Below are 23,484 nucleotides of genomic sequence, written 5' to 3' on the forward strand. Positions count from 1 at the left end.
CCAAAAAAAAATTGAATTATCATATGTGGTGCTTTGGCCCGGTCTTAAGTTACAGTGCGCCAGTCGATGAATTCGAGGCGCAGTTTATGGTGAGCCGGCAAAGAACTCCACTCACCGAGTTTTAAATCAACATGCGTAGGTTTTAGATGATTAGGCATGTCTGACTAATATTAAACTTGTAGTTCATTACTGTGCCTATTTGGATGCCTAATTTTACTGACATTTAATATTAGATCTATTGCAACATACATCATGCAACTGCTAAATGACAAAACAGCCTACTTTTTCAACCATTACATTCAAAATGAAAATTGCAACAGAAAATTCGTGATTCTTGACTGAATTCGCTCGCCCTGAGGGGCTGAACATGCGGTACATGGTCTATGCTCCCGGAATTGAAAGAGCGGTCGAAAAGGTCGCATCATTATTTAACCAGAGCGAAGATCACCTTCATTTGTATCGACCGAGGCAATGGTAACTTATGAGTTTGCATCTTCCGACAACTTAACGTCGTACGACGGATAAAACGAACGAATTGAGGGCCTTCATACTTCCGATTCCGCAGACCTGAATTTTTGCTATTTCCTTTGAATACCCTACATTAAACTCAGAAAGTCGAAAATTACACAAAACCCATAGACCTGCTGTTTATATATTTATATTCAGGGTTAAACTTCGGAATTTACAGGCTAGTCACGTGAGCTCAGTGAGACGCCAAATACGGGCAGCTTGTTTTTTATGCCAGACTCTCATCTGATAACCCAAAAGGTCGTGATGAGAAGCAAGATGTCGCGACATAATTTCTTGTAAAGTTGACTAATTATTATTGATTGATATAGAACTATACGAGATCGCAAGAACTTTTCATATCTGCACGTGCTCATACACTGTAAATCATTAAATCAGTTTATAGACATTAAACATCGCCAGGTGTCGGCGTCTAATGTCACCAAGTCGGTTTTTTGACATTTCCGAATCACCATGTGAAATCAAACGAAACACACCGACATTAACAGCCTCGCAAATACTTAAAACCAAGAAACAAAACCTCCTAAATAAGTTTCATTCGCTAAGGCTCACTCTTGGTAATTGATCGCCCGCCACTAAGTTAGGTTTATATGTGACTCTTGGTATGTACATTCTTGCAACCAGATACTTTTAAAGTGGTCCTGCAGGTGTCACCGTTCCTTGCATAAACATTAACCTTGATTAAATTCCTTGCATAAACGTTAACCTTGGTTTGAATACAAGCTGTCTTGATCTCAAATTTTACGCTCAGTTATAACGCAATTGTGTTAAAACAACTAGATTTTAACAATGTGTATGATCCAGCTATAAATTGTGCTGTTTTTGGTTATAACCATTTTAGTAATTACCAATAAAGTACGAGTTAGTGCTGTCAATCATTCAATTATGTAAGCTTTAATAAGTGAAAGCTTAACAGATGAGACGAAAGTTGAGCCCTTACTTCGTCACCTTTGGTCTTACCTGTAAACTTTGTGTACAGTTACCGAGTCATTTTCGCACACGAGACAGTTTCTGATTTTGTTCTGTCGTTTCCTTTTTGTATGTGTGATTTAGTAGATTGATTTACTAGTCAGGATTTGCAAAATCGATTTATAGTAAATAATCTTTCAGAAATATTTTAGAATTGAATAGAATAAAATCAAAATGATTTGAGTAGATTGAAATAATACGGTGATCAAATGCACGGTCCGTTATTCTCGTTACCTTGTGAGTGAGAGTAGAGAGCAACAGAGTCAAGATGAAAGTAAGTTGCTCTCACTTTCTCATTAAGAGTATGTACAAACGACTTCGGCGCCCGCCTCTCTCACACAACCTTAGGCGCTAAGCAAAAAAGCCTGTCAACTCGACCCAGTCAACCTTCGTGGTCAATAATATAAGATATCCCCAGCCCGCCCCTATGCAAATCCTTTCCATCATCCATTTGCAAGTGTTACTCTCGCTTCATTGCTTCAGTACAGTCGCATCTTTTGCATTCGTTTCGTCCGTTTTTTGGCACTTGTTTCTTTTGCGTTTTGTTCTTTGGATTCCTTTGCTTCCTTACGTGTTACTTTTTGAGCATACAACCTCTCATTATTTGATTCACTTAGCACTCATTATTGTGATCTGTTCCCCCTATTTTTAATCAATCCGTGATATCTATCTTCGGATCTACTTCTGTCATTTCGTCTTTTTGCTTGCGTGAAAGCCAGATCATCTCGAACAATTTTTGTTTTCCAATTAGGAAACCTTAATTGAGTGACCACATTCCTGGAGATAAATTTAGAGTTGTCTCAGGTACAAATTCGGCAATCTGGTTAGAGTGAGTATCATCTCATCAACAGTCACAGACGCGTCTCGTTCGCTTTTAATTGCTTTCGCTTTTCCTTGAGAATTTTCTAATTTATTTTTCCGGTTTTTCAGTCATTTCCCTGTACATTCATAAGCAATGGCTTTTAAGGTCTGATTTGAGTTAAATTTACATACTAATGGTGACATTTACTGACTTGATCTCAGATGGATTTTGATACTACTGATAGCCACGGTGCTTACCTGGATCATACAGACATGTCCCCTCTTGCATTATCTGCGCATGAAGTTCCAAAGCGTGCTGTGTCGCCGCTCACTCTCCGTCACGTTCTATCGTCGCCTCCTCTTCTTTTCAGAAGAACTGCATCGGTCTCATCGGTCTCGTCGGTCTCGTCGGTTTCTTCTTACTGTTCGTCTGGCCCGACTACTCCTACTGAAGACATACCTCCTACCACAATTACTCCGGGAATGCTCTACCTTTCGGGTGGACAGTATGATATTGAGTCCTGCCCCGGATCACCGATGTCGGCCGCGTCAGACTACTCAAGCCAGCTCAGAAATGACTACATCAAGAACGAGTTTTTTTCTACCCCATGCGCTGAGTCTGCACTGATGACTCCTTTGACCACCGAGTCTTGCTACTCTCCTTTCTACTCCCCTTCACCCGTACCATACCATGCTGGTACTGCTGCTGCATCTTACGCGCTTCAGCAAGTTGCTTCTGCCAACGCGACCCCGTCTCCTCCTACTACTCCGCCGGCAATGGTCCGACGGAAGTCTATGCCAGCTACTCCTCTGAGTCTTGCAATGCAAAAGCGTTCTTACCCATTGATTGTGTCCTCGATGGATAAGCCTCACAAGTGTGAGCAGTGTCCCAAGCGATTCAAGCGACTTGAACATTTACGACGGCACGCACGCACCCACACAGACGAAAGACCATTCATCTGCGACGTTGATTCATGCAAACGCAAGTTTTCTCGCAGCGATAACTTGCGTGCCCACAGGCGAACGCACATGCGCAAGGGCGGTCGCAATGGCTACGTCGAAGGATTGGCCATGATATGACTGGAAAACTAACATTTGTTTTCCTATATGTTTGGTGCATTAGCGGCATGTGTGTTCTTGCTGGATTGGCTCGGCCAGCAAGTGTATATAACAGGGTTGACTGACTTTTATTATCTCTTTCGGATATGTGACACGGCGATATATGGGAACACGAAATTTTTTGGATTTTATGGGACAACAAGTTTTTTGTTTTTATGATTTGAATTCTTTCAAAAATGGTTATGAATTTTGATATGTACGACAGTATGAAACAACAGTGCAGTTGGTTGGATTTTTGCTTTTCTTTGCAGCATGACTTTCGATTCTTGAGTGACTTTCTAGTCTCAGCTGGCCTGAACAGAGAGCATATTTTTTTATATATATACATAGTGACTGTTTTGAACTTGGTGCATAAGAAATGAAATTTCAACTTTTGTTACTTTCATGGTAAAGAAATAAATCAGATTCTTACATTGTTTTTTTTTTTGCGAAAATCTACTCCATTATATTGCGAAAGTCTAGTGTCATCGTTCGAGATCTTGTATGCATAAAGAACGTTGCCAAATAAGAAACAACAAGAAGAATTTAGAGTCTGGTTCACAAAATGACACCTACCTCATTGTGTGTGGATTAACTCTGTCAGAATTCTGATATCGCAATACTAAAGGAGCATCTAGAACAACACCAGCGAACGCAAACTGTGCGATAATGTCATTGGAAATCACATCTTCTTGTTTGATTACACTCAATTATGCTTTATTGGGATCCAGATGTCAACAGGAAATTTGGAATGTGAGCCCGCGCGTTCTGAAATTAGAGTTTAGATCTCCCACGATTCTAAGATCTTAGCTGATTTTTTCAGTCTCCTACCAAAATGTGTCTTGCTTATAGATTGACACTGTAAACACAAGAAAACAATTACTGCCCATTACATATTGGTCTAACTACAACCAATTGTCTTGCATAGTCTGAATAACAATCAATTTGGCCACAAGTGGGTAACTTCCCTGGTTCCGTTCATTGTGACAGCCAAAAACAAGGTTCCGGCTGAGTATTTTTCTCTCGGCTTCAAAGAATTAGATCCCACGCTAACTCACAAGTCACACCCACTATGGACTTCCACATAAGAAGCGGATCCATCACGGTTTATTTTCCCGCCATCTGAGCCTCCTTGTTTGATGCTTGCCATCCGTCAGTCGCGAGAGCGCGAATGGCCCGCAAATTCAAACACATTTATCACATCATCACACATAAACACAGTATCGAATTTATTTGTAAAGCCACATTGGACTAATTAAAATCCAGCAATCACGAGAGCTCAGAAGTTCACAATGCACAGTCATGGACATTATTTTAAAAAGATTTTGAGCAGAATGAGTTTCCGATGTCAGCGTACATGATATCCCACCACGTCATATCCTCAAATTATCTTTTTAGAAAGAAAAATTATAAAAAGCATTACTTATTTGAAAATTGGTTTCTGGGTCGCGATCAAGTTCGACCAATCCATGCCGCTTCACCGTCCCACTTTATGGGGCGCCTACCATACTAAAACTTTGCTGCTTTCCAGACCTTAACTCAACACTTTCAAGTTGCACTTTAAAAGAACGGCAAAAATATCTCAAATAATCGAAAGTGCCTTTAAGAAACAAACTTGAGGATTTTGTGTAAAATTCCCAATGTGTAGTCAAAATCAAAGCAGTGCAGTTTGGCTGCTCATTTTTCCCCGCACTTTGCACGACGCGTAAGTCACGCGTCCCGTCATTAACGACGCGTTTCGTCATTAACGACGCGTCTAATCTACGCACTCCCACCGTTATCGTACACGTGCGTTGCCTCGGTCGCTCAATTGATAAATTCAGCCGCATTATGCGAGGCGGTAGTTACCGGTACTTGCCCGCAGCCGCAAGTTGACAAGTAACGCTAGTCTTGTAGCTATTTGGTACCTCCTAGCCCTAGCCTAGTTTTAAGTTTAAAGATCCTTGACCTTGGTTGGCTGGTCACAACTGTTTTCTCTTTCTATTTCTCACGCACTGAAAAGTTGATGTGCTTCGGTTTCGAATGAAATTTTTTCATACTAAGGCTTTGGTATAACCGAACCAACGTTCTCTACATTGTTTGCCGTTCAGTACCCGTGTTCGCTAAAATAGCATTTCTCGAAAGTGTTCAAGTTGTCCTTTACGTTCAATATTTCACTTTGCAGCTAGCTATATTAAAAAACCTGTTTAGGTCTGATTCGAGACTCCACTTGGCTCAAATACAGTTAACTATGAGGTTTAAAGTTTTGAAGACGACTGCAATATTTGTCAGAGATGGCAAGGCCTCGCCGGACCTAACTTGTAGCAAACAGTATGTAAATAAATATCCGTACATTCTCAGAGAACAGCTTAATGAGACTATCGTAGTAATTATTTATTAGCATGTATAATACATACTGTGCTAAGGACACAGAAGAGGTCGACGTTTGAAAAGAGGCTAATGATAAATTTAAGGGTTAGGCTATATCTCTACATTACACACTACGCTGTTACGGTCAGTATCAATGCTAGCAGACATTTACTTGATAAAACTATAGCATTTAGTTAGCTATATATAGTCAATAAACTTAATTAGAAATTTTGAACGAATAAATAGAAAGGAGGCATACCTACACGTGGTCAACGCCAACAATCTTGTAATTTACCAGGACCGTTCACTAATGTTTTCTAGTGCTACACCCTCCCGACCCGGCTTGCAAAGTACACCCTAATCCGCTGAGGTCTCTGAGGCCTGTAAGATTTCCAAGGTACGGGACTTTGGAACCTTAACAGTGCCCGGAGCGTATGTGTTAATTGATGGGTTCTAATCGGACGACAATGGTCGTGTGCTTTATGATGTGATTATTTATAGTGTGTTTATTTATGTCGTATTTGAAAACGAGTTTATTACATAAAGAGCTCGCTATGTGGATGTATTTTGAATATCATTAATTATAAAATTATACAAGACCCTTAATACCAGTAATAAGAATACCACGCTCTTACAGTAGGGCTGGTACAAGAATATTGAAGTGGTGCGCCGACTATTCTTTTTTCTTTGTGTTCCATTTCTTTCTTCTGTGTAGGTAAATTAACATATAATACTTTTCTGCAGATCTTAATAGGTTCTTTTAGGACATTCCAAAGTGTAGCATTGCTTTTATAAATCGTTAAACTCACTAACTAGTATTCAGTAGCTCAACTCTCGTGAACTAAGTAGATTTTTGGAGGTTTAATTGAAGTTCTGTCTTTGACCTCAAATAACTCACATAATGTCTAGCCAATAAACTTTTTTTTAATACCTTGGAATTCTGAGATCTCTACAATCATTTTGATACGTTTTACAGTCAAATACGTTAATTTTTGAGGTCGTAGTGTTGATATTCAATTTACCACATTAACTTAAATATTGAGCCGCATGACCTCCTGGCTGACTCCTGACCTATATTGTAGATTTGATTTGTTACATAATTTCTATTCTTTTCTGTTCCATTTTCATGATTTCTCACAGCTCGCTATGATGATATCTTATTATATCGGAATTCTCTCCACTAAAACTGTCAATCAATACACAGACAGCAGCAAAATGTCTCTTTGAGCTACGTGCACGTATCAGAGTCAAAAGAAAACATGCTAACAACACTATTTTGCCTGTTTGTAGTATTAGTAATCGCTTCAATTAAATCTTGAACATCCATTCATTTGTAGGATGATAAAAGACGCGGAGAATATCACCGAGTCAAGTTTGTTTACATCTGCTACAGTCCGTAATGATATAAGCAAAGTCACATGATGCAATTTGGGCTCTAAAAACTATGGTATTGTAACCATAGTTTCAAAACCAGGCGTAAACTTGGTTCTGAGGTAAAGAGACCTACCTAAACTTTATGATTAGCAAGTTGTCCTAACCCTGAATAAAATTTTGAACAAGCTTTTCCCATGCATCATGTAGGATTCAATTTCATTACGTGCATGAAGATGCATTGTCTTGCCAGAACTAGAGCGTATTAATTGATCCACAGAAATGGCTCTGTCCAGCAACTAAAATGAGATAGTAATAAATTAACTTTGGCTTAACTAAATTACTGGTCAAAATCACTCTAGATCTGCAGCAGCAGCAGCCTCAAATTCATCTACTTTAGTTGGCAATTCAGATAGTACCACTGCAGTCGACCCCAAGTCAGTCAATGCTTGGTCTTCATTAACGATATCCGTAGACGTCAAATTATCTAAAATATCCGCGTTTGTCTTCGGGGAAAACTCCGATTCTGCCATCGCACTCGATGCTACCTGTACTTGAACCGGCAACTCTGTAGTTTCCTTTGATTTAACCCGTGGCTTTTGGTTTGGTGCATTCTCCGTCTCAGTTTCCGGCAATAACTGTGGCATTATTTCGGTTCCAGCGGCACTGTCCGCAGACGCTGATTCCACAAAGTCTGCATCAGGTTTCATCTGTTTAGTGGCAACTTCCAGACCGCTCGGCTCAACCACCCGATGTTGCAGGTCAGCCACGTCGCTTACCATTGCTTCAGATGCATCTGCGCGATTATCTTGATCAGATACCGCAGGTACTGTTAAACCAGCTTCTACAGTCTCTTCTGTCGTTTCACTTTTGCGAATCTCAGAAACAGTGTACGCAAGTGTCCATACCGCCACAACAGGGCTAAACGACCATCCACCTGGTAGGATGACCGGTGCTGGAAGTTTTCGTCCTCTGGGGCCTCTTGCACGACCTTTACGCACGTCGTCAAGTTTGACCTCCTTGGCTGGTACAGCAGCGTCAGTGGCGTCAACAACACCTGGTCTTTCAGGGCTCTTTAGTTCAGCTCCTGTGCCCGTATCTGGGTCTACTGCCTGAGAAACTTGTGGAACGGGGACTGGCCGTTTCTGAAACGGAAGCGGCGGACCGGCCTTTCCAAATTGAGATTCAAGATTTTTGGCAAACGCAGCACGTATTCCTGTTAGTTTGTTTGGTCTAGCTGGAGGCGGCGGTTTCGGCTTTGTTGCTGATAGAATTGTGTTATCATCTGCATGTGTAGTTACAGTATGCGACAGCCCAATAATAGACGTCGCTGGGTCACTGGACTCTGTAAGCTGTAGTTTCGGTCGCTGATGCACGATCGGTCGCACTGGACGACGGGGTATGGTTGGTCCCACCGGTGGTACTGCCACTGTTAGACTTTACGATGGGTGCGTATCAAGTCCATACCTTTCTTGTCCTCCAAATCAGTAGATCTTGCGTCCACAACTGGCGCGCTTGTTTCATGTGTCCTCTTTTCCACTGGCTTCAGCTCCTGGAATATTCCTGAATCATTTTTCAGGTCCTCGGTTAGCGCAGTATCAAACATAATTTCCTCGGCCTTGTCTATTTTGGCGAAAGCGTCGTCAGTCTTTGATTCAATCATAGAATTTCGCTTTTCCATCGACGGTTCTTCCGCTTGTAGGTTGTCAATCTCTAAATCTCTAGCTTCAACTCCCTGTTGCTCAGACATGACGTTCTTCTGCTTTATTTTGTAACTTGTACCTTCTTCAGCAGCTTCAAATTCACCATCAGGCCTGTTTGTGGTATGTTGTGGGAGTGCCACAGCTGACAGAGAAGACTCTAAAGACGTCGTAAGTTTTGGGAGAGCTTCCGGTGACATGTTATCTCCCACAGATATAGCAGCAGTGTCATTATTCATTTCAGCACCAATTTCGTCCACTTGCTCTTCATCAGAATCACTGACATAATCGTGTCTCAGACTATCTAAAGCGTCATGGTGTCCAAAACCATGTATTGGTAATGGAACGGTTGGACTGGCCTCAGGCTCTTGTAAACCATCCATAATCCGAACGTGTAGTTGAGAGTGCTCGGCGTCTTCTCTGACGTTATCATCTTTTTTGAGTTCCTCACCAGCCAATATCGCTGCGACGTCAAAGGACGTAAGCACGTCTTGTCCTTTCGACAGTGTATTGGCACTGATCGGTTCCAATGGCTGTGGCACAAGCACAGGCATGGCATCATCTGAAATCGTAGTATCCGCTATTTCGGCAGTCGCAGGTTCGCTATTGCTAGCCACACTTGCAGCAGAAAATGCAGATGTATCAGTACGCGGTCGAGCCGGTACAATAGGATTAGTAGAAGTAGATCGCGTGATTGGTGAGTGTTGGTTTGAACTTCGTGGTCGGGCAGGTATCTTAGGCATTGCAGGGTGGACGGCAGCGTTTGTGGTGCGAGTTTGTTCAATCACACTTGGGCTCATTGGCTGGCGAGGTATAGTGGACAACATATTTCGCGACTCTGCTTAGATCAGCAACAAACGACAAAAGTATTGTAAGTTTCACAGACTTTGCATGTAGCCTAAAAACCCCGGCTCTTCCGAAATTGTATTTTCCGATCCAGAGAGTTCCGCGTTACTAAACGATTCAGATGCGCTATCGTCTTCACGATCAGAAATCATGCTAGTGACATGCTCCATTCCTTCGTATCCACTTGCCGAGTCGTCAGGTCTTCTAAATCTGTGCTGCGTTTCTGCTAGTGTCCGAGACACGTCGAGTTCAATCTCAGCTTCCTGCTGTGCAGTTTCATATAAGCTTCGTGGCTGTCGCAAATTGACTGACGGCGAATACGGTCGACGAGGAATCGACGGAATTGGCATTGGCACTGAGCTTGCAAACTGAGAAGCGTCTTCAATTGGTCTGTATCCGACATATTCGTCTTGAGTAGAAACAGGAAACGCATTAGCGGTTTCAGAAGCAGCAATTTCAGGTGCAGAAGTTTCAAAAGATTGCGACGGGGTCTACATTAATCAATGTTAACCGATCCTGCCATAGCGATTGCGCCGGTCCGGCAATTGCAAACTTACCAATGTCATGGACTGTGAACCATCGCTTCCGTTTTCAAAAGATCTGGGTTTTGGTCTTCTTGGCACTGATGGAGTCGACGCCGTCATCTGATGTCCAGCAGATCTCTTGGGTACACTGGGGTGGTGTCCTGGTGAGGGCACGATTTGCTCATCAGAGCTATTCATTGTGGTCACTAGCGTTTAACTGTATTGATTGAAGGTATTTTCTGCGCAGTTGAGTATTTTGAAGCACTAAACGATCCGTGTTAACAGCAATTTTAGAGATAATTCATGCTACTCTTTGAAATGGTGGTGGGCAATTTAGGCAGGTTAAGGGAGAGCACGGTAGAACGAAAAAAGTACAATAAAGTTCGCAGTCTACGAAACGGAAAGCCAAATTGTTATTTTTAACTGTTATCTAGTATCAATAAGGCAAAGCTTACGTTAAACATGATTACAAACGAAATAACTCGGAAGTTATAATTAGTATGTGGCAGTAAAATATGTGCGATGTGTAACCATCATGAATGTAAAGTTGCGAAAAGAGAACTAAAACTTTAAATATTGTAAGGGTTTGGGTACTACCTTTAATTAACACTTGCTCTTTTCTCCATCGTTTTTTGTGCTTCTGTTTGTTGTTAAAAAAGCTTTTTAATTATTGGTTTATTTTTTTTTAAAGAAACTCCAATCAATACAATATAGAAATCAGAAACTCAATTTACTGCCGCTTTAAAATCAAGCTTACAATAGTTAACCTTTGCTGTGGGGCGCAAATTGAGTTTCGACATCTTCACTTCGTACCACTGTTGTCTTTTTAAAAGCTTTTAAACAGTTTTGCCAAAGTATGTTAACTACTTCAGTGGTGTTGAAAACCGTTTATAATCAATAGATCAAAATAAATAACGTAGATATGCATTTGATATTACTAGAACTAACACTTAATCATTCACAAATGGTAAGCTCATGAGTAGTTCAGACGGAAGATATCATTAAAGACATAGTAGCTCCCAGCTTCCGGAATCAAATGAAAGACTTGTGAGTATCGCTGTGGGTTCTGCTCTTCGTCAACCTGCAATGCAGTCAGCTACGTAATTTTAATTGTACAATGATATAATACGTACAAGCAATTCACCGGTGACCATGACTAAAACTGATCCCAACTCGGGAGAAGATGGCTGAGCGTCAAGAGTTGATATACGATGAGCAACCTTCTGGAATGGCAGACTCTAGAGGCTTGATAAGCTGCAACTCTAAATCAAATGAGAAATAGCTACTTACGACCAGCTTCTCTATAATACTCTTTGCACCTTGCATTTGAGAGCTCTCAAATGTGAGCATTGAGTGATCTCTCTGTCAATGCCTGTCAGTGCTGCCTACATACTATGTTCCTTTGACACTCACATAAAGATTTCCCAATTGAGACCGATCGCTGTCAAACTGATTGTAGTAAAACTTGGTAAACTCCTCTGATGGAACTGCATTAGCATTCGTTCATAACTTGATCTGTCCACATAGTGATCGCATGTGCATATCGTTCACAAGAACTCTATTGTCCATGTATATGAGATTGAACATACCAGCGAGACCTTGGAAATTGACTGAAGAAGTAGTTAGAAATAGGGTAAGGAAGGCATTACGCGAATTACGCGTTCATTCTGCCGCTAACTACTTACCAGACATTATGAGAAATTAGTAAACAATAACTGAAAAATAGCAGCAATAAACACAGTTAATTTTTAGAATGTAGTAGTAAACTGTAATGTAAATAGCGCTGCTGATGCTGAATATGAAATGCCGAGGTGTTTACAAAACCGTGTTTCTTGAAATTTGTTGTTGATATTTTCCACATACAGTTGTGCTTTTATGCCATAATCATAACATCCAATTACTGACTGCAAAATGCTGTCTTCGCCCTCCTCCGCTGCTGAGGTCACACAGGCCTGTCAAAAGAATATTTTGGCTTACGCATACATGTAACTAGATTTAAATTATTTGTGCAAAAGGCTAAGCCAACACTGATGAAAACGACGTGATGAGTTCTAATTGTTCTTTGCATGGTCTAAGAGCGGAAATTGAACTAAGTACAAAAGTGTATGCAGTGATAATTACGAAACAAATTAATGACCGTGGTGAATTAAACAAGCGAGTGATAACCAAAAAAAACACATAAATTTCCAAACAAAATTTCGCAAAATGGCAGTTTCTTGTATATTTTTTTTTAAAAAGAAAGGAAAAATCATGGGGTGCCGACTCTGACGGCGACTAAGAGCTAAGGGAGCATACCAGTGCCAAATCTAAAAATTATTTAGAAATAAGGAAGGCGAGAGCTCATGTATACTCTCCCCAAAATATAACCATAATAGCCATGTAGTTACTGGCCTCTTCAGTGGCTATACTAGATATCTTGTATGCGTTACCCATGAAAGATAAATCACCCCTACTAATGCGGTCGATCTTATGCGATGACGTAAAACTGAATGTCCAGGATTGGCTAATAGGATTATTTGCCAAAGGTGCAGCATATAAAGTCCCCACAAAACGAGTCGAATCTAATCTCTGCGTAGATATACGTATCAGAAAGCTCCCAGTATTCTCCGTCGAGACCCCTCTATCACTGACAGAAGCATCCGCTGGGTCATATGTCGCTGTTGAGTACGCATCCAATGTGCCTAAAATCGCAGAAAATTTAAGAGTCTGGATGACAGCAGAAGAATCTGCGGATGTGGCTTTTTCATCCAACCGCGTAAATGCAGTGACGTTACCAATGATATCACCAGTCACCGGTAGACTTTCCGACTCATCATCCGTCACGTCCGCATTCATATCCGGCGACCTGCGCTTCACCGGGACATGAGGGGAATAATGCTTTCCACGCTCGTATTCGTAAAATCGTGCGCCCAAGTCATTCATTTTGGCACGTCGATGGTGACTATGACTATGACCAACAGCAGAAGTGCTCCGTTTTATAAACGTGCTGGTTCCGGCAGAGCAGCTCGTCACGGGATCTGGTCCAGGATATGCACAATACACATCTGTACCGTCATTTTTACATGATAGACCAGTGTAACATTGACGTACGACCCATGTGCCCCACACACATTGGCCGTAGTAATACCCGTTACACGCCATTTCACCATGTACTGTACATGGCTGGCCATCAATGGGACATAAAGACACTTTAGTTGGGCTAGCTTCCGGCGCGACGGTTGTAGTCAAAACCGGTTGTGTCCAAGGCTGGTTTGTCAAAAACGTCAAACTTGATGAAGCCGAAGACTCAGCATCAGTGACCGTAAGAGCAGACACTGAAGTGGGGACAATGGCTGGGTCTGACAAACTCGACAGTGTAGATGCAACAGGCAGAGATCTCTCAGGCGCTTTAGTTTCTGAAAGTGTTGATGTATGCTCAGTGTACGGAATTGCTGAAGACAGAGAAGTCTCAATCCCCCAATTAGACTGAACTGTGCTTGATTCCACTGAACTCGCCAAAGACACGGTGTACAAACTTAGCGACGGCTGCCTTGTAGATATTGTTTCGAAGTTTAAAGCCGTACTAGATAAAACAATTGAATGGACAAAAGCAGATTCAGAGCTTGATATATGAGTTGACGGAACAGGTGCCGACGCATAGCTTGATTCAACCAAACTTTTTGCAGTAATAGTACTAGTGCCTTCCTCACTTGTCTCGGTTATCGCATCAGCAGTTCTTTCAGTAGCAGAATATGTTACAGCCTCGTACGTGGGTCCCACTAAGTCAACGGTAGACGTGACAGTGGTGTAATACGCCACTTCAAGAGGAGGTGTAAACATACTGTTCTTCACTGTTGAGGTGTACGAATAGACACCTACCATGACACTCAAGTCTTGAGATTTGACTACTGTAGACAATGGCGTAACAGAAGGAGATACAGAAACGGAAATCGATGCTTGAGTAGGAATCGTTTCCACAGAACCAGACTCCATGGTAAGTGAGACAGAAACAACAGGATAAGTACGGATAGTCGGAGTGTCAGTAACAAACAACGTTTGAGCAGGTTGAGAAATCTCCCTTAGCGACATAGTAGCCTCTAAATATGTCTCAAATACCGTTTGTGTGCTCCCAGCGTGATCGTATGTGGTGTGCCACAAACCATCATCTGCATGACCATAAATTGTATGCCACAAACCATCATCCGGGGTAGAAGTGCTAACGACATCTGTCCAAGTGCTTATGCTTGAAGTTTCGATTGCACTCTTGAAAGGATCTACAGAATAAACAGCAGTCCGAGTGATTGAATACGGCGTTTCAGTCTGACTGACTGTATGCACTTCACCAATCGCACTGACAGAATTCTCTTCCGCGATCTGTGTTACTGGATATTCTTCTGCCGTAGGACCGACTGAAAACTGCTCATCAATGGTTCTCCACAACATGTCAGTCGTTTCGACGGTTACGACAGAGCTTTCTGACGGTGCAATCGTATTAGCCCCAAGCGAGGCCAATCCTGCTTTTGCCAGTTGTGCATAATTTAAACCGTCTCTTGGAAAGTTATTGTAGGCTTGTGATGCATCCCTAACCTGGTTATTGACGCTCAATAAAATTACCACGACCATATACTTACCACATCATAACACCGCCGAAACTGGAATACTTTCCCATCAACTGACCAGCAGCTTCAAGTAACGTATCGACGTCAACGTAGCCAGTACCGGCGGCACTCGGAGATGCTGGGACACCAAGATAAACTTTCGCGTCAGTATTGTAACTCAATGTTTTTGCAAACGAATCCCAAGAGGCAAAATTAAATGCACCGCTCTCGGTTGTACTCCATTGATCAATACCACAATAATTGTTAAAAAACTGAACAAAGTAAAAATCGAAATAAGAGTGAATCATAGCATCATTCAGGAAGCTGTCAGGCATGACACACTGAGGAGCACCAGAGATGTACATCGATTTTTCGGTAAAATCCTCATAATAGGCTCGCATAGCTGCTACGAACGCTGCATATCCAGTTGAGCTTCCACCTTCAATGTCCAGATCGAAGCCGTCAACTACAGTTTGACTAAAAGGACGCGTCTCCGACCAGCCGCCTCCAAAGAGATCCCATATTGTTGCTGCAAATGTTTCCGCTTGACTGTCGCTCTGAAATCCATATGATCCAGTTGCACCTCCAAGTGACAAAAATACTTTCTTTCCGTTGCTTTGACAAGTGACTATATCCTCACTACTGTATTTAGAAATCGCAGAATGATCACAGATAGATCAGTAGACTTACGCAATTGAAGGACATTCAAGAAGTGTTGTGCCATCAAAATAATTGCCTTCACCTATTTGCATGTAAGTCACGGTCACCATCGCATCTTGAAAAAGAAACTAACAAGACCCAGCAAAATTAACCACAGGAAGCCCGTTTGAAGAGTCAAAAAAAACAGACAAAAATGCCAAGACAATAATCTATACATAGCGTCAGTCGCCATTTGTAACGCTGCATGCCGCGTCTAATCTTACATCTGCCGTAGAATCTCCGCAATAACTCGCTAAACTGTTCTGTGATCCCACCTGGCCATATGAATTTTGCCCCCAGTAGAGTACAAGATTGGAGTTCGAGGTCAAATCTAAACTTCTCACCAGACCGTTCAACCCGAGCAACAAACCAACTGTGTTAATCCAGCAAAAGTGTCGCATTAATAGACTGATTGAGTTTTAAGACAACTGATTCTGGAATTGCTCAAATATAAAATTCCTCGTCGAAAATAAAATAATAAGATTTTTCTTGTACACAATTGACCTGCAACTGGATCGAATATACAATCAAAAAATAAACCAAAAGTTACCAGAACTCAGATGTAAATGGTCAAAAACTGCCACAGACTAGCTGTGCAAAATGAATAGAACGAAGATAAAGAAAAAATGAAAAACTAGTATTTACCAGGAAGAGGACGAAGATAAAAAAAGAGCACAAAATCCTGTCACGGAAACAACGACCTTGTGCTTCTTGTATCTAGGCGTTGCAGATCACCCGTCACTGCGCGTTTATGAATTGCCCAAGTTAGAAGTAAGTAAATAAAAAAGAAAAAAGTTTGTTCAACGTCATCCGAGCCTGAGACAAATTTAGCGCGCCACTTTCACTGCTAGCTAAACGGTGCGCGCCGCATACTTTAATTTTAAAATAGTAAATCCCCATTTTAAGCTTGAGATAAATATAGTTAATGTTCAGACTGTCACCGTGGTAGGCGTTGTGATTAACAGCTGCCGCTTAAGAGCTTTACAAAATCATCTCATAACCAAATTGGGACTAACCAATTTACTGTTGCCTTAGCAACGCCATAGAAACACTCCAGTAGTGTTTTGACAGCCAGTCTGTTTTAAAAAAAGCCAAGTTACCAAATTATTAATCCAGGTAACTTTTATATTTAAGACAAACCGCTGTCTCATGCTTTTACCTTCAAAGTCATACCAACCTTTAACAGTCGTGTACTTAAAATGAAAAAACCAGATGCAAGTACTGACGCACCGCAGAAAACAACCGCTGCTGTGTAACCTGCATGTGTGCGTACCAGCGCTCCAGCAACGGGAGTTCCAATAAGTAAACCAAAAGCACAAAAAAAGAACAGCATACCCAGACGGGTACCTATCAAGCTCAGATCGGGAGACAACGAAGCTGCTACCGATGGTGGAAGCGAAACAAACGTTCCAGAAAAAAACCCGTAAAAAAGCGCAATGAGAATAATTCGCACAGCCGTCGTGGCGGACAACCAGCAGAATCCAATAACCATAGTGATCACCGTGAACGGCACAAGAACGTTCAAAGGGCCAATCTTATCAGCCAGTCTATTTGGTATAACTCGACCAAAAGTTGATGCAGCATTTAATATAGGAAGCAACCAAAAGGCCGTGGATTCAGAAAATATGCCTTTGGACACCGCGAAGGGTTGAATATAATAAAATGGGATGTAAATACCTACAAAGCCAAAAAATGATGCGACACTAAAACTCAAAAAGGCAGGCTCAGAAAACACTGTTTTGTCGATCAAGCTTCGCTTGGTTGAAGGCAGAGCTCGGCATTTCATGACTGAAAAAGCATATAACTGTGTACCGAGCATCATGAATGCAATCGCTCTTGTGGCCCACCCAAATCCAATTCGTGGTTGTAGCTTATGAAACATAATAGGGTAGATGACGCCACCAATTGAGGAACCAGAAGCAGAAATACCGGTTGCAAAGCTTCTTTTTGTCGTGAAGTATTGCGGGAGAATAGCAACACTAGGAATGAAAAGAAGCCCGCTTCCTATTCCCGACAGGACAGCTTGTGAAAGCATGACGTGCCAATACTGCGAACCAAGACTAGTCATCATCATTCCCAATACAACCGTAAATGAGCCAATCATGACTAGGTGGCGGAAACAACCTTGGTCAAAGTAGGGACCAGTAATAACACCAACGAAGAGCAGCAAACTTGACTGAATAGATCCAATCCACGCGATATCGCTCTCGCTCTTATTTGATAAGGCATTTTGCACGTAATAGTTTTGATAGACGCCAAATGAATTTGAAATACCCCTGTGAGTCTTAGTAAACCATGACGCGCTTGAGATTTAACTACATTCATACCAGCTGTTCATAAACAGAAAAAAAGAACCGGAAACTTGTAACCAGGCCTGTAACCCGCCATCTGGAATGGGACCATTACTAGCACGCGTATCAATAACAGATTCCTGTACAGCTTGACTGTCATCCAAACTGTTGTTGAACTTCTCTTTAGAAACGTAATTGCCGTCAATACCTAGCGCGTCTGAAATGTTCAGAGACACAGTTTCTTCGTCCGACGTCATTTCGGCCTCTAAGAAAAGCTTTTTTGAATAAAACAAGGACGATTTAATTCAACTGTGAACATTAGTAATAAAAACGACGTTTGCTTGAGTGCAGACCAGCTAACCGTTTACAGTAATAAAATAAGCCTTGCGCCGCACGTACCGAAATTCTCTTTAGAACAATGGGCCCGAGAAAGAATACGTCTTTACAGAGTGCGAGTGCATTAAACATGGTATGTTGTAAAAAAAAAGTAAATTGTATTTATTCTGCAAATGCGACGCAATCACCAACATTGACTGAAGTATTTTGTACAGCCAAAGCTGGCTATAGTAAGACTATGTAAGTGTAAGCCGGGATAGAATGTAATTTCCTAATTGCCAGTTGTCGTTGAATGTATGTAGAAGGAGCATCCGATAGCCTAAATATAATCAGCAAGTGTATTGACAAATCAGAACTTAATTACCGTTACTTCGTCGAACACAACAGTTCCATCTGATAGTCTTTTAAATTTAGCGTTAAGTTTCATAAGAGGATACATTAGATCCGCTAGATCTTTCTCTATTAGCAGGGTTAACAGATGGTCCTCCATAAATGGACAGTCGTCCGGCCTTGCTAACTCATCTTCAAACATATTCCACCAAGGCCGAACAATTATTTTGCATAGCAGGTCGTCTTTCAAGAAGCTTGTTGCTTCTGAAATTTTAACAACCTCGACAGGCATGACGTATTCTTCAAGATAGGATAAATTCTTGAGTTTAGCAACAGACTTCTCACTAACATCATTAAACAGAACTTTAGCGGCAACCAGTTCAGCATCTTCCACCGTCGTGACATAGTCATACTTTCCTGTAGCGGGAACAGGAACCCACGGCTCTTCAGCGTCATATTCTAATTGTTTCTCAAACTCAATATCTTTTGCCCATTCTAACTGAGTTTCAGCATTATTTTGAGATAAAGTGCGTTGCCACTCATGGGTTCGGCTATGCAGATAAGCCAACTCGGCGCATTTTTCGTCCTGCTCTGCGCTATCGACATTCTCCCCAGCTGTAACCACATCACTGACCAACTCTTCTAATTCTGCGTTTTGTGCCCTTTCCTCGACTATTGTAGATACTATTGGTAAGTCATTGTCATCATCGTAAACATTTTCCACTTCAGTTTGACCCAGTTCCGCTTTGGCCTCAAACAATAAATCAGCTGACTCAAGAAGCTTATCAACACTTATATCAAGAGATTTGGGGGGTACTACTACGAAAGGCTCTGAGTCGACATTATTGCCTGATAGCAAATCTGCAGCAGTAGGTTCGACCCAGTCATCATAAATAAGCTGTTGAGGTAATGATGGGTTCAGATATCCATACTGACCACCAAGGACTTGCGACACAGCTGAATTGAAAGGCCCTGGAAGCAAGTTTGCCAGCTTATTAATCATAGGGAGCTCATAACGCGCCATCTTAGCATACTTAATAGTCTCGAATAAAGCGCATTGAAATTCTGGACACACATTGTGATAGAGCATCTGCTATGTTAGACGAGTCCCTGCTTGCACCGAAAGTACTCACGTATCTGACCAAATTATCCACAACGTCTATGGCCTCTAAAGTGTCGCTGTCCTTGAGAAATCGGAGATTACAAGGCAAATGATGACCAAAAAATCTTTGTGCACGCATGCGCCAATCTTCTGCATCAATGACTTCATCATAAACAAATTTATCTGCTGATTCTTCCGGCTCTGTGGTGGAATCATTCTGCTGCGCGGCATACCTAAACTTGCTGATTTTTCCAAACGCGAGATAAATTTGAAAAATGCGTGCACGATGTGGATTTAGGTATCTCTTTTGCTTATAAGCCATCAGACAGTAATCTAGTCTCTCACGTAGCGAATGTAGAGATGGATCATACTTGTCTTGCTCTTCGTCCCATTGTGCAGCAGTGATCGGGTTATCTGCATAGTACATTTCAAAACCCGAGCCACGTTCCAAGGCCTTCTGAGTAGCGCTCTTTTTCTTTGAGTTCCTTGACTTCTTTTTCTCCTTCTTTTCACGCGCTGCAGCTTGATTTAAGGTTGTGGGCTCTGGCAGTTCCTTTTCAGGTTCAAAACTATTTGCGACGCTAGCAATGGAAGTCATGTGTTCAGCAATAGTCAATTTCACTGTTTCTTCTATACTTTAGGGATACAATTGATGGCTTGTTATGCTGGATTATATGTAGCAGTTTGTCGTCATTTACGACGCTTTGGTATTTTCTATTCTGCCGATATTACAACCTCCTTGGCACGAAAGCTCGTTCCTAGCAACAAACCACTTATAACGATCAATATCACGATCTAGACTGAATCCCGTTCTCGCTCAAATTTGAGATCAATAAACTCAAACCATTGGAGCTCAAATGCATATATTAGATTTTAGCGAACGTGCGGCTCAATATTTATTCAGCTACTCCTCGCCTCAACAAGTCTATAATTTGTTCATTCAAATAGCTGAGAAGACTTTATATATGACTACACAAACGAAAATAGATATATCATCTGCTGTTGCATTTAACAACAAGGTGGCCGGACACGACGGCGTTTTGCAAGATCCGTCAGGCACTGTGGTCATCAAGCCTGCTGCAGAAAATGAAATTGCATTTTACCAGTCGCTTGCTGTACACCCAGCGTTTGCTTCTATTTCCCCTCAATTCTACGGGGTTCTGGAATTGTGTGAAGATACTATGATTAACGACAGTACACAGACGCTTCATGGAGCAAAAGGTGCCGAACATGCGATTGTACTAGAGAATCTAACGGCTGGGTTTAAGAGACCAAGCGTGATTGATGTTAAGTTAGGGCGACAACTTTGGGATGAAATGGCGTCTCCGGAGAAAAGGAAACGCTTGAATGAAGTTGCTTCAAATACAACAAGTGGATCGTTGGCTATGCGTATTGCTGGCATGAAAGTGTGGAACCCAGATATTAGCGACTTTGCTGTGTATGATAAGAATTATGGACGAAAGTTCAGCTCTGAAGATATAATAGACGGCGTTAATAATTTCTTTCCTAAGGGAATGACTTTGGAAATGAAACGTGTCATAATACAACAGCTATTGTCAGAAATCGACATTATTGCTACTGTGGTTGAAGCTGAAGAAATACGGCTATATTCAGCGAGTATTCTTGCAGCATATGAGACCGATCCTGTGGCATTTTCTGAAGCCATGAAATTTGAAAACGAAGAGAGGCGTTACAACAACAATAAGAACGATCACGATGATGATGATCATGAAAATGTCGAGTTTGAGGAGACAGCAGTTGAATCTCTAGAAAGTGGTGGACTGTTGATTGAACATGTATCCTTGTCCACTGTGTCGGATTTTGCAGCACCAGAATCTGATGACGACGAAGATATCTGCCATCGCATTTGCAGTGTTAAAATGATTGATTTTGCACATGCTACATGGGTACCGGGTCAGGGAAAGGATAAAAATGTGCTCGAAGGAGTGTACAATTTACGCCGCATCTTTGCCAATATATTATCAGAAATATGAATACTATAAATTTAGATCTCAAGCACAAGTTTTCCCACAGACTTTCTTTCCTCCAAGTCTTCAGCGGCCGCGGCATAGTCAGCCAACGGGTAGACCTTGAAAATTTTGATATTTAAGCCACCGTCCCGAATGGCATTCCAAAGCATTTCTGTATAGTGAGTGAGATCTTCTGGGGTTGCGATGGCCTGAAATAGAGTAGGTCTGGTAATTTTGATGTTCTTAGCAGATAATCTGGTCAGCGAGAAAGGTGGAACTGCACCGCTTGCGTTTCCAAACGTTACAAATGTTCCCTTTCTAGCGAGACATTCGAACGATCCGTCGAATGTGGACTTTCCAACACCATCGAAAACAGCATTGACACCACTTCCATTAGTCAAATCCTTTACCTTGGCAACATAGTCCTCAACAGCATAGTTAATGACGAATTCACATCCCGCTGCCTTTGCAAGTTCCGCCTTTTCGTCGGTAGATGCAGTACCAATGACACGAGCACCAATTCTTGACATCAATTGAGCAAGAAGCAAACCCATTCCGCCAGCTGCAGCCTGAAGAAGAATCCAGTCGCCTTTTTTGACCTGATAAGACTCATTGATCTGAGTGATAGCCGTCAAACCTTGCAAAATGGAAGCAGCGGCTATTTTAAAGTCAATATCACTTGGAATAATCCCAATTGTTCCAGCTTCCGAGATGACAGAGTATTCGGCAAACGCCCCACCAGCCATCCAAAATACACGGTCACCAACTTGGAATTTTGTAACTGAGTTGCCAATAGCAACAACAGTTCCGGCAGCTTCCCTGCCTGCAATGTGTGGCATTGGGTGAGGATACAATCCAGAACGGAAGTATGAGTCAATAAAGTCTACAAAAAAAAAAAAAATTAGTTTGAATTAAGTAACGAAACAGCAAAAAAATCATACTTAAGCCGGCATATGAGTTTTTCACCAGAACTTGATCAGCAGCGACAGTAGGAACTGGAATGTCTTTAAACTCAAGAACATCACGACCTCCCGTATGCGGTACAATCCACGCCTTCATAGTTGTAGGAACCAGCATTATTTTTTCGCGATGTATGTGTTAAGATTTTTTCTGTAAGAAAACAGTGACCAAAAAATAGTCAACCGAATGACAGTATCAATTACTAATCTTCGACTATTTGGTGATAAACCTAAACCGCAGAGGCAGTTGAAGTAGCGCTAGCAAGAAACCTATGAACGGCATTTCAGGTTAAATAAAGAACACGGGCGATATAATACGCCGTCACAACTAGCGATAAATGGCGGCAAAAAAGAATTTTTCGTCAGTCAGTACTTTGTTGCGCGAAGGGGGAAAAAATTCTTACAGGCTGTACTGCTCCTACGATAATTGCGAATCTCTAGTAGTGTCACCAAATGTGGCAATATTACAGCGTCGACCGGTAATTTCGAGTGTGGGAATCTTGATTGGCGCTTTTATTGAAGAGTATGACTAATGTGACATTTAGCAGCACCTACAAGAAAAGCTTTTGGATTCGAGTAATGGACAGCTGGAGTTGGATTGGTCCTGGGTCCTCTATGATCCGTTTGAATTTGACAATATAGGATTTAGCAAAAGTTCCAATTCTGGCATTAAATATCTTGCTTGTGCAGACTGTGATCGCGGTCCATTGGGCTATCATGATGAAAATTATAGAGACGCAGATGGTAGAAAGGAGTACTTGTTAACCGCAAGCATGGTGAAGTATCAGATCTAGAATGTTGTATGTGTATCATATTGGCGTTTACATATTAAAATCTACTTGTATGTCACTTTGTTGATTGTATAGAGAGAGGTTTTGAGTTGCAGACTGAGAATATCAAGAAGTTCAGCGTTTATTTCTGCTCAATTCGATTGTTTACTTCATTTTATTCTCTAAAGTTTTATATTTAACACGTAAAACATAAATTTAAATTAAACAAAGACGAATTTACTAGGCAATTTCAAGTATTTTGAT

The 23,484-nt window shown here is 41.5% G+C and overlaps 10 protein-coding genes across 10 annotated transcripts; 3 read left to right on the forward strand and 7 right to left on the reverse strand.

Moving 5' to 3' along the window:
- The first annotated feature begins 2,236 nt into the window (after positions 1-2,236).
- Positions 2,237-3,837, forward strand: V1512DRAFT_263861 (uncharacterized protein). Its single transcript, XM_066916570.1, has one exon. It carries the CDS (start codon positions 2,521-2,523, stop codon positions 3,376-3,378), a length of 858 nt encoding a protein of 285 aa, XP_066771263.1. The 5' UTR covers positions 2,237-2,520; the 3' UTR covers positions 3,379-3,837.
- Positions 3,838-7,469: 3,632 nt separating this feature from the next.
- V1512DRAFT_253676 (uncharacterized protein) lies at positions 7,470-10,384 on the reverse strand (the record flags this gene model as incomplete). Its single annotated transcript, XM_066914756.1, has 4 exons — positions 7,470-8,503; positions 8,584-9,654; positions 9,703-10,153; positions 10,220-10,384. The coding sequence occupies 4 exons, from the start codon at positions 10,382-10,384 to the stop codon at positions 7,470-7,472; spliced, it is 2,721 nt and encodes a 906-aa protein (XP_066771264.1).
- Positions 10,385-10,841: 457 nt separating this feature from the next.
- On the reverse strand, positions 10,842-12,235 carry V1512DRAFT_226343 (uncharacterized protein). Its single transcript, XM_066913852.1, has 6 exons — positions 11,872-12,235; positions 11,776-11,796; positions 11,600-11,664; positions 11,477-11,548; positions 11,320-11,424; positions 10,842-11,267 (listed from the first exon to the last, which is right to left on the reverse strand). Exons 1-6 carry the CDS (start codon positions 11,876-11,878, stop codon positions 11,160-11,162), a joined length of 378 nt encoding a protein of 125 aa, XP_066771265.1. The 5' UTR covers positions 11,879-12,235; the 3' UTR covers positions 10,842-11,159.
- Positions 12,236-12,526: 291 nt separating this feature from the next.
- On the reverse strand, positions 12,527-14,608 carry V1512DRAFT_208426 (uncharacterized protein; the record flags this gene model as incomplete). Its single annotated transcript, XM_066913438.1, has 1 exon — positions 12,527-14,608. One exon carries the CDS (start codon positions 14,606-14,608, stop codon positions 12,527-12,529), a length of 2,082 nt encoding a protein of 693 aa, XP_066771266.1.
- A 184-nt stretch (positions 14,609-14,792) lies between these two features.
- Positions 14,793-15,863, reverse strand: V1512DRAFT_208641 (glycoside hydrolase superfamily; the record flags this gene model as incomplete). The annotated part of the gene is made up of 4 exons (XM_066913444.1): positions 14,793-15,402; positions 15,454-15,505; positions 15,557-15,632; positions 15,687-15,863. The coding sequence occupies 4 exons, from the start codon at positions 15,861-15,863 to the stop codon at positions 14,793-14,795; spliced, it is 915 nt and encodes a 304-aa protein (XP_066771267.1).
- A 299-nt stretch (positions 15,864-16,162) lies between these two features.
- On the reverse strand, positions 16,163-18,113 carry V1512DRAFT_286888 (major facilitator superfamily domain-containing protein). The gene is made up of 2 exons (XM_066918095.1): positions 17,790-18,113; positions 16,163-17,738 (listed from the first exon to the last, which is right to left on the reverse strand). The coding sequence occupies exons 1-2, from the start codon at positions 18,008-18,010 to the stop codon at positions 16,610-16,612; spliced, it is 1,350 nt and encodes a 449-aa protein (XP_066771268.1). The 5' UTR covers positions 18,011-18,113; the 3' UTR covers positions 16,163-16,609.
- V1512DRAFT_291657 (Argonaute siRNA chaperone complex subunit Arb1-domain-containing protein) lies at positions 18,114-20,430 on the reverse strand. Its single transcript, XM_066918260.1, has 3 exons — positions 19,553-20,430; positions 18,454-19,509; positions 18,114-18,408 (listed from the first exon to the last, which is right to left on the reverse strand). Exons 1-3 carry the CDS (start codon positions 20,117-20,119, stop codon positions 18,361-18,363), a joined length of 1,671 nt encoding a protein of 556 aa, XP_066771269.1. The 5' UTR covers positions 20,120-20,430; the 3' UTR covers positions 18,114-18,360.
- Positions 20,379-21,515, forward strand: V1512DRAFT_271497 (uncharacterized protein; the record flags this gene model as incomplete). Its single annotated transcript, XM_066917647.1, has 2 exons — positions 20,379-20,403; positions 20,509-21,515. The coding sequence occupies 2 exons, from the start codon at positions 20,379-20,381 to the stop codon at positions 21,513-21,515; spliced, it is 1,032 nt and encodes a 343-aa protein (XP_066771270.1).
- V1512DRAFT_263878 (uncharacterized protein) lies at positions 21,476-22,803 on the reverse strand. Its single transcript, XM_066916571.1, has 2 exons — positions 22,433-22,803; positions 21,476-22,374 (listed from the first exon to the last, which is right to left on the reverse strand). Exons 1-2 carry the CDS (start codon positions 22,566-22,568, stop codon positions 21,527-21,529), a joined length of 984 nt encoding a protein of 327 aa, XP_066771271.1. The 5' UTR covers positions 22,569-22,803; the 3' UTR covers positions 21,476-21,526.
- V1512DRAFT_239754 (Mss4-like protein) lies at positions 22,740-23,463 on the forward strand. The gene is made up of 2 exons (XM_066914211.1): positions 22,740-22,941; positions 22,996-23,463. Exons 1-2 carry the CDS (start codon positions 22,789-22,791, stop codon positions 23,242-23,244), a joined length of 402 nt encoding a protein of 133 aa, XP_066771272.1. The 5' UTR covers positions 22,740-22,788; the 3' UTR covers positions 23,245-23,463.
- Positions 23,464-23,484: the final 21 nt, after the last annotated feature.

Source organism: Lipomyces arxii (assembly GCF_038497795.1).
Source record: "Lipomyces arxii strain Phaff 12-163 unplaced genomic scaffold V1512scaffold_9, whole genome shotgun sequence".
In the NCBI taxonomy this organism is placed as follows: Eukaryota; Fungi; Ascomycota; class Lipomycetes; order Lipomycetales; family Lipomycetaceae; genus Lipomyces; species Lipomyces arxii.

Excerpts from the sequence above, each read along its gene's own strand:
- V1512DRAFT_226343 (XM_066913852.1), bottom strand. Across the intron at positions 11,549-11,599 it reads CTCAATTGGGAAATCTTTAT|AGAGATCACTCAATGCTCAC; the intron begins GTGAGTGTCAAA and ends AGGCATTGACAG. Across the intron at positions 11,425-11,476 it reads GTATTATAGAGAAGCTGGTC|AGTCTGCCATTCCAGAAGGT; the intron begins GTAAGTAGCTAT and ends TCAAGCCTCTAG.
- V1512DRAFT_291657 (XM_066918260.1), bottom strand. The coding sequence starts at position 20,119 with ATGACTTCCATTGCTAGCGTCGCAAATAGTTTTGAACCTGAAAAGGAA. Across the intron at positions 19,510-19,552 it reads TGGATAATTTGGTCAGATAC|ATGCTCTATCACAATGTGTG; the intron begins GTGAGTACTTTC and ends CTAACATAGCAG. Across the intron at positions 18,409-18,453 it reads TTGTGTTCGACGAAGTAACG|GCTATCGGATGCTCCTTCTA; the intron begins GTAATTAAGTTC and ends GATTATATTTAG.
- V1512DRAFT_239754 (XM_066914211.1), top strand. The coding sequence starts at position 22,789 with ATGGCGGCAAAAAAGAATTTTTCGTCAGTCAGTACTTTGTTGCGCGAA. Across the intron at positions 22,942-22,995 it reads GTCGACCGGTAATTTCGAGT|CAGCACCTACAAGAAAAGCT; the intron begins GTGGGAATCTTG and ends TGTGACATTTAG.
- V1512DRAFT_263861 (XM_066916570.1), top strand. The coding sequence starts at position 2,521 with ATGGATTTTGATACTACTGATAGCCACGGTGCTTACCTGGATCATACA.
- V1512DRAFT_263878 (XM_066916571.1), bottom strand. The coding sequence starts at position 22,568 with ATGCTGGTTCCTACAACTATGAAGGCGTGGATTGTACCGCATACGGGA. Across the intron at positions 22,375-22,432 it reads AAACTCATATGCCGGCTTAA|ACTTTATTGACTCATACTTC; the intron begins GTATGATTTTTT and ends TTTTTTTTGTAG.
- V1512DRAFT_286888 (XM_066918095.1), bottom strand. The coding sequence starts at position 18,010 with ATGACGTCGGACGAAGAAACTGTGTCTCTGAACATTTCAGACGCGCTA. Across the intron at positions 17,739-17,789 it reads TTTCTGTTTATGAACAGCTG|GGGTATTTCAAATTCATTTG; the intron begins GTATGAATGTAG and ends TAAGACTCACAG.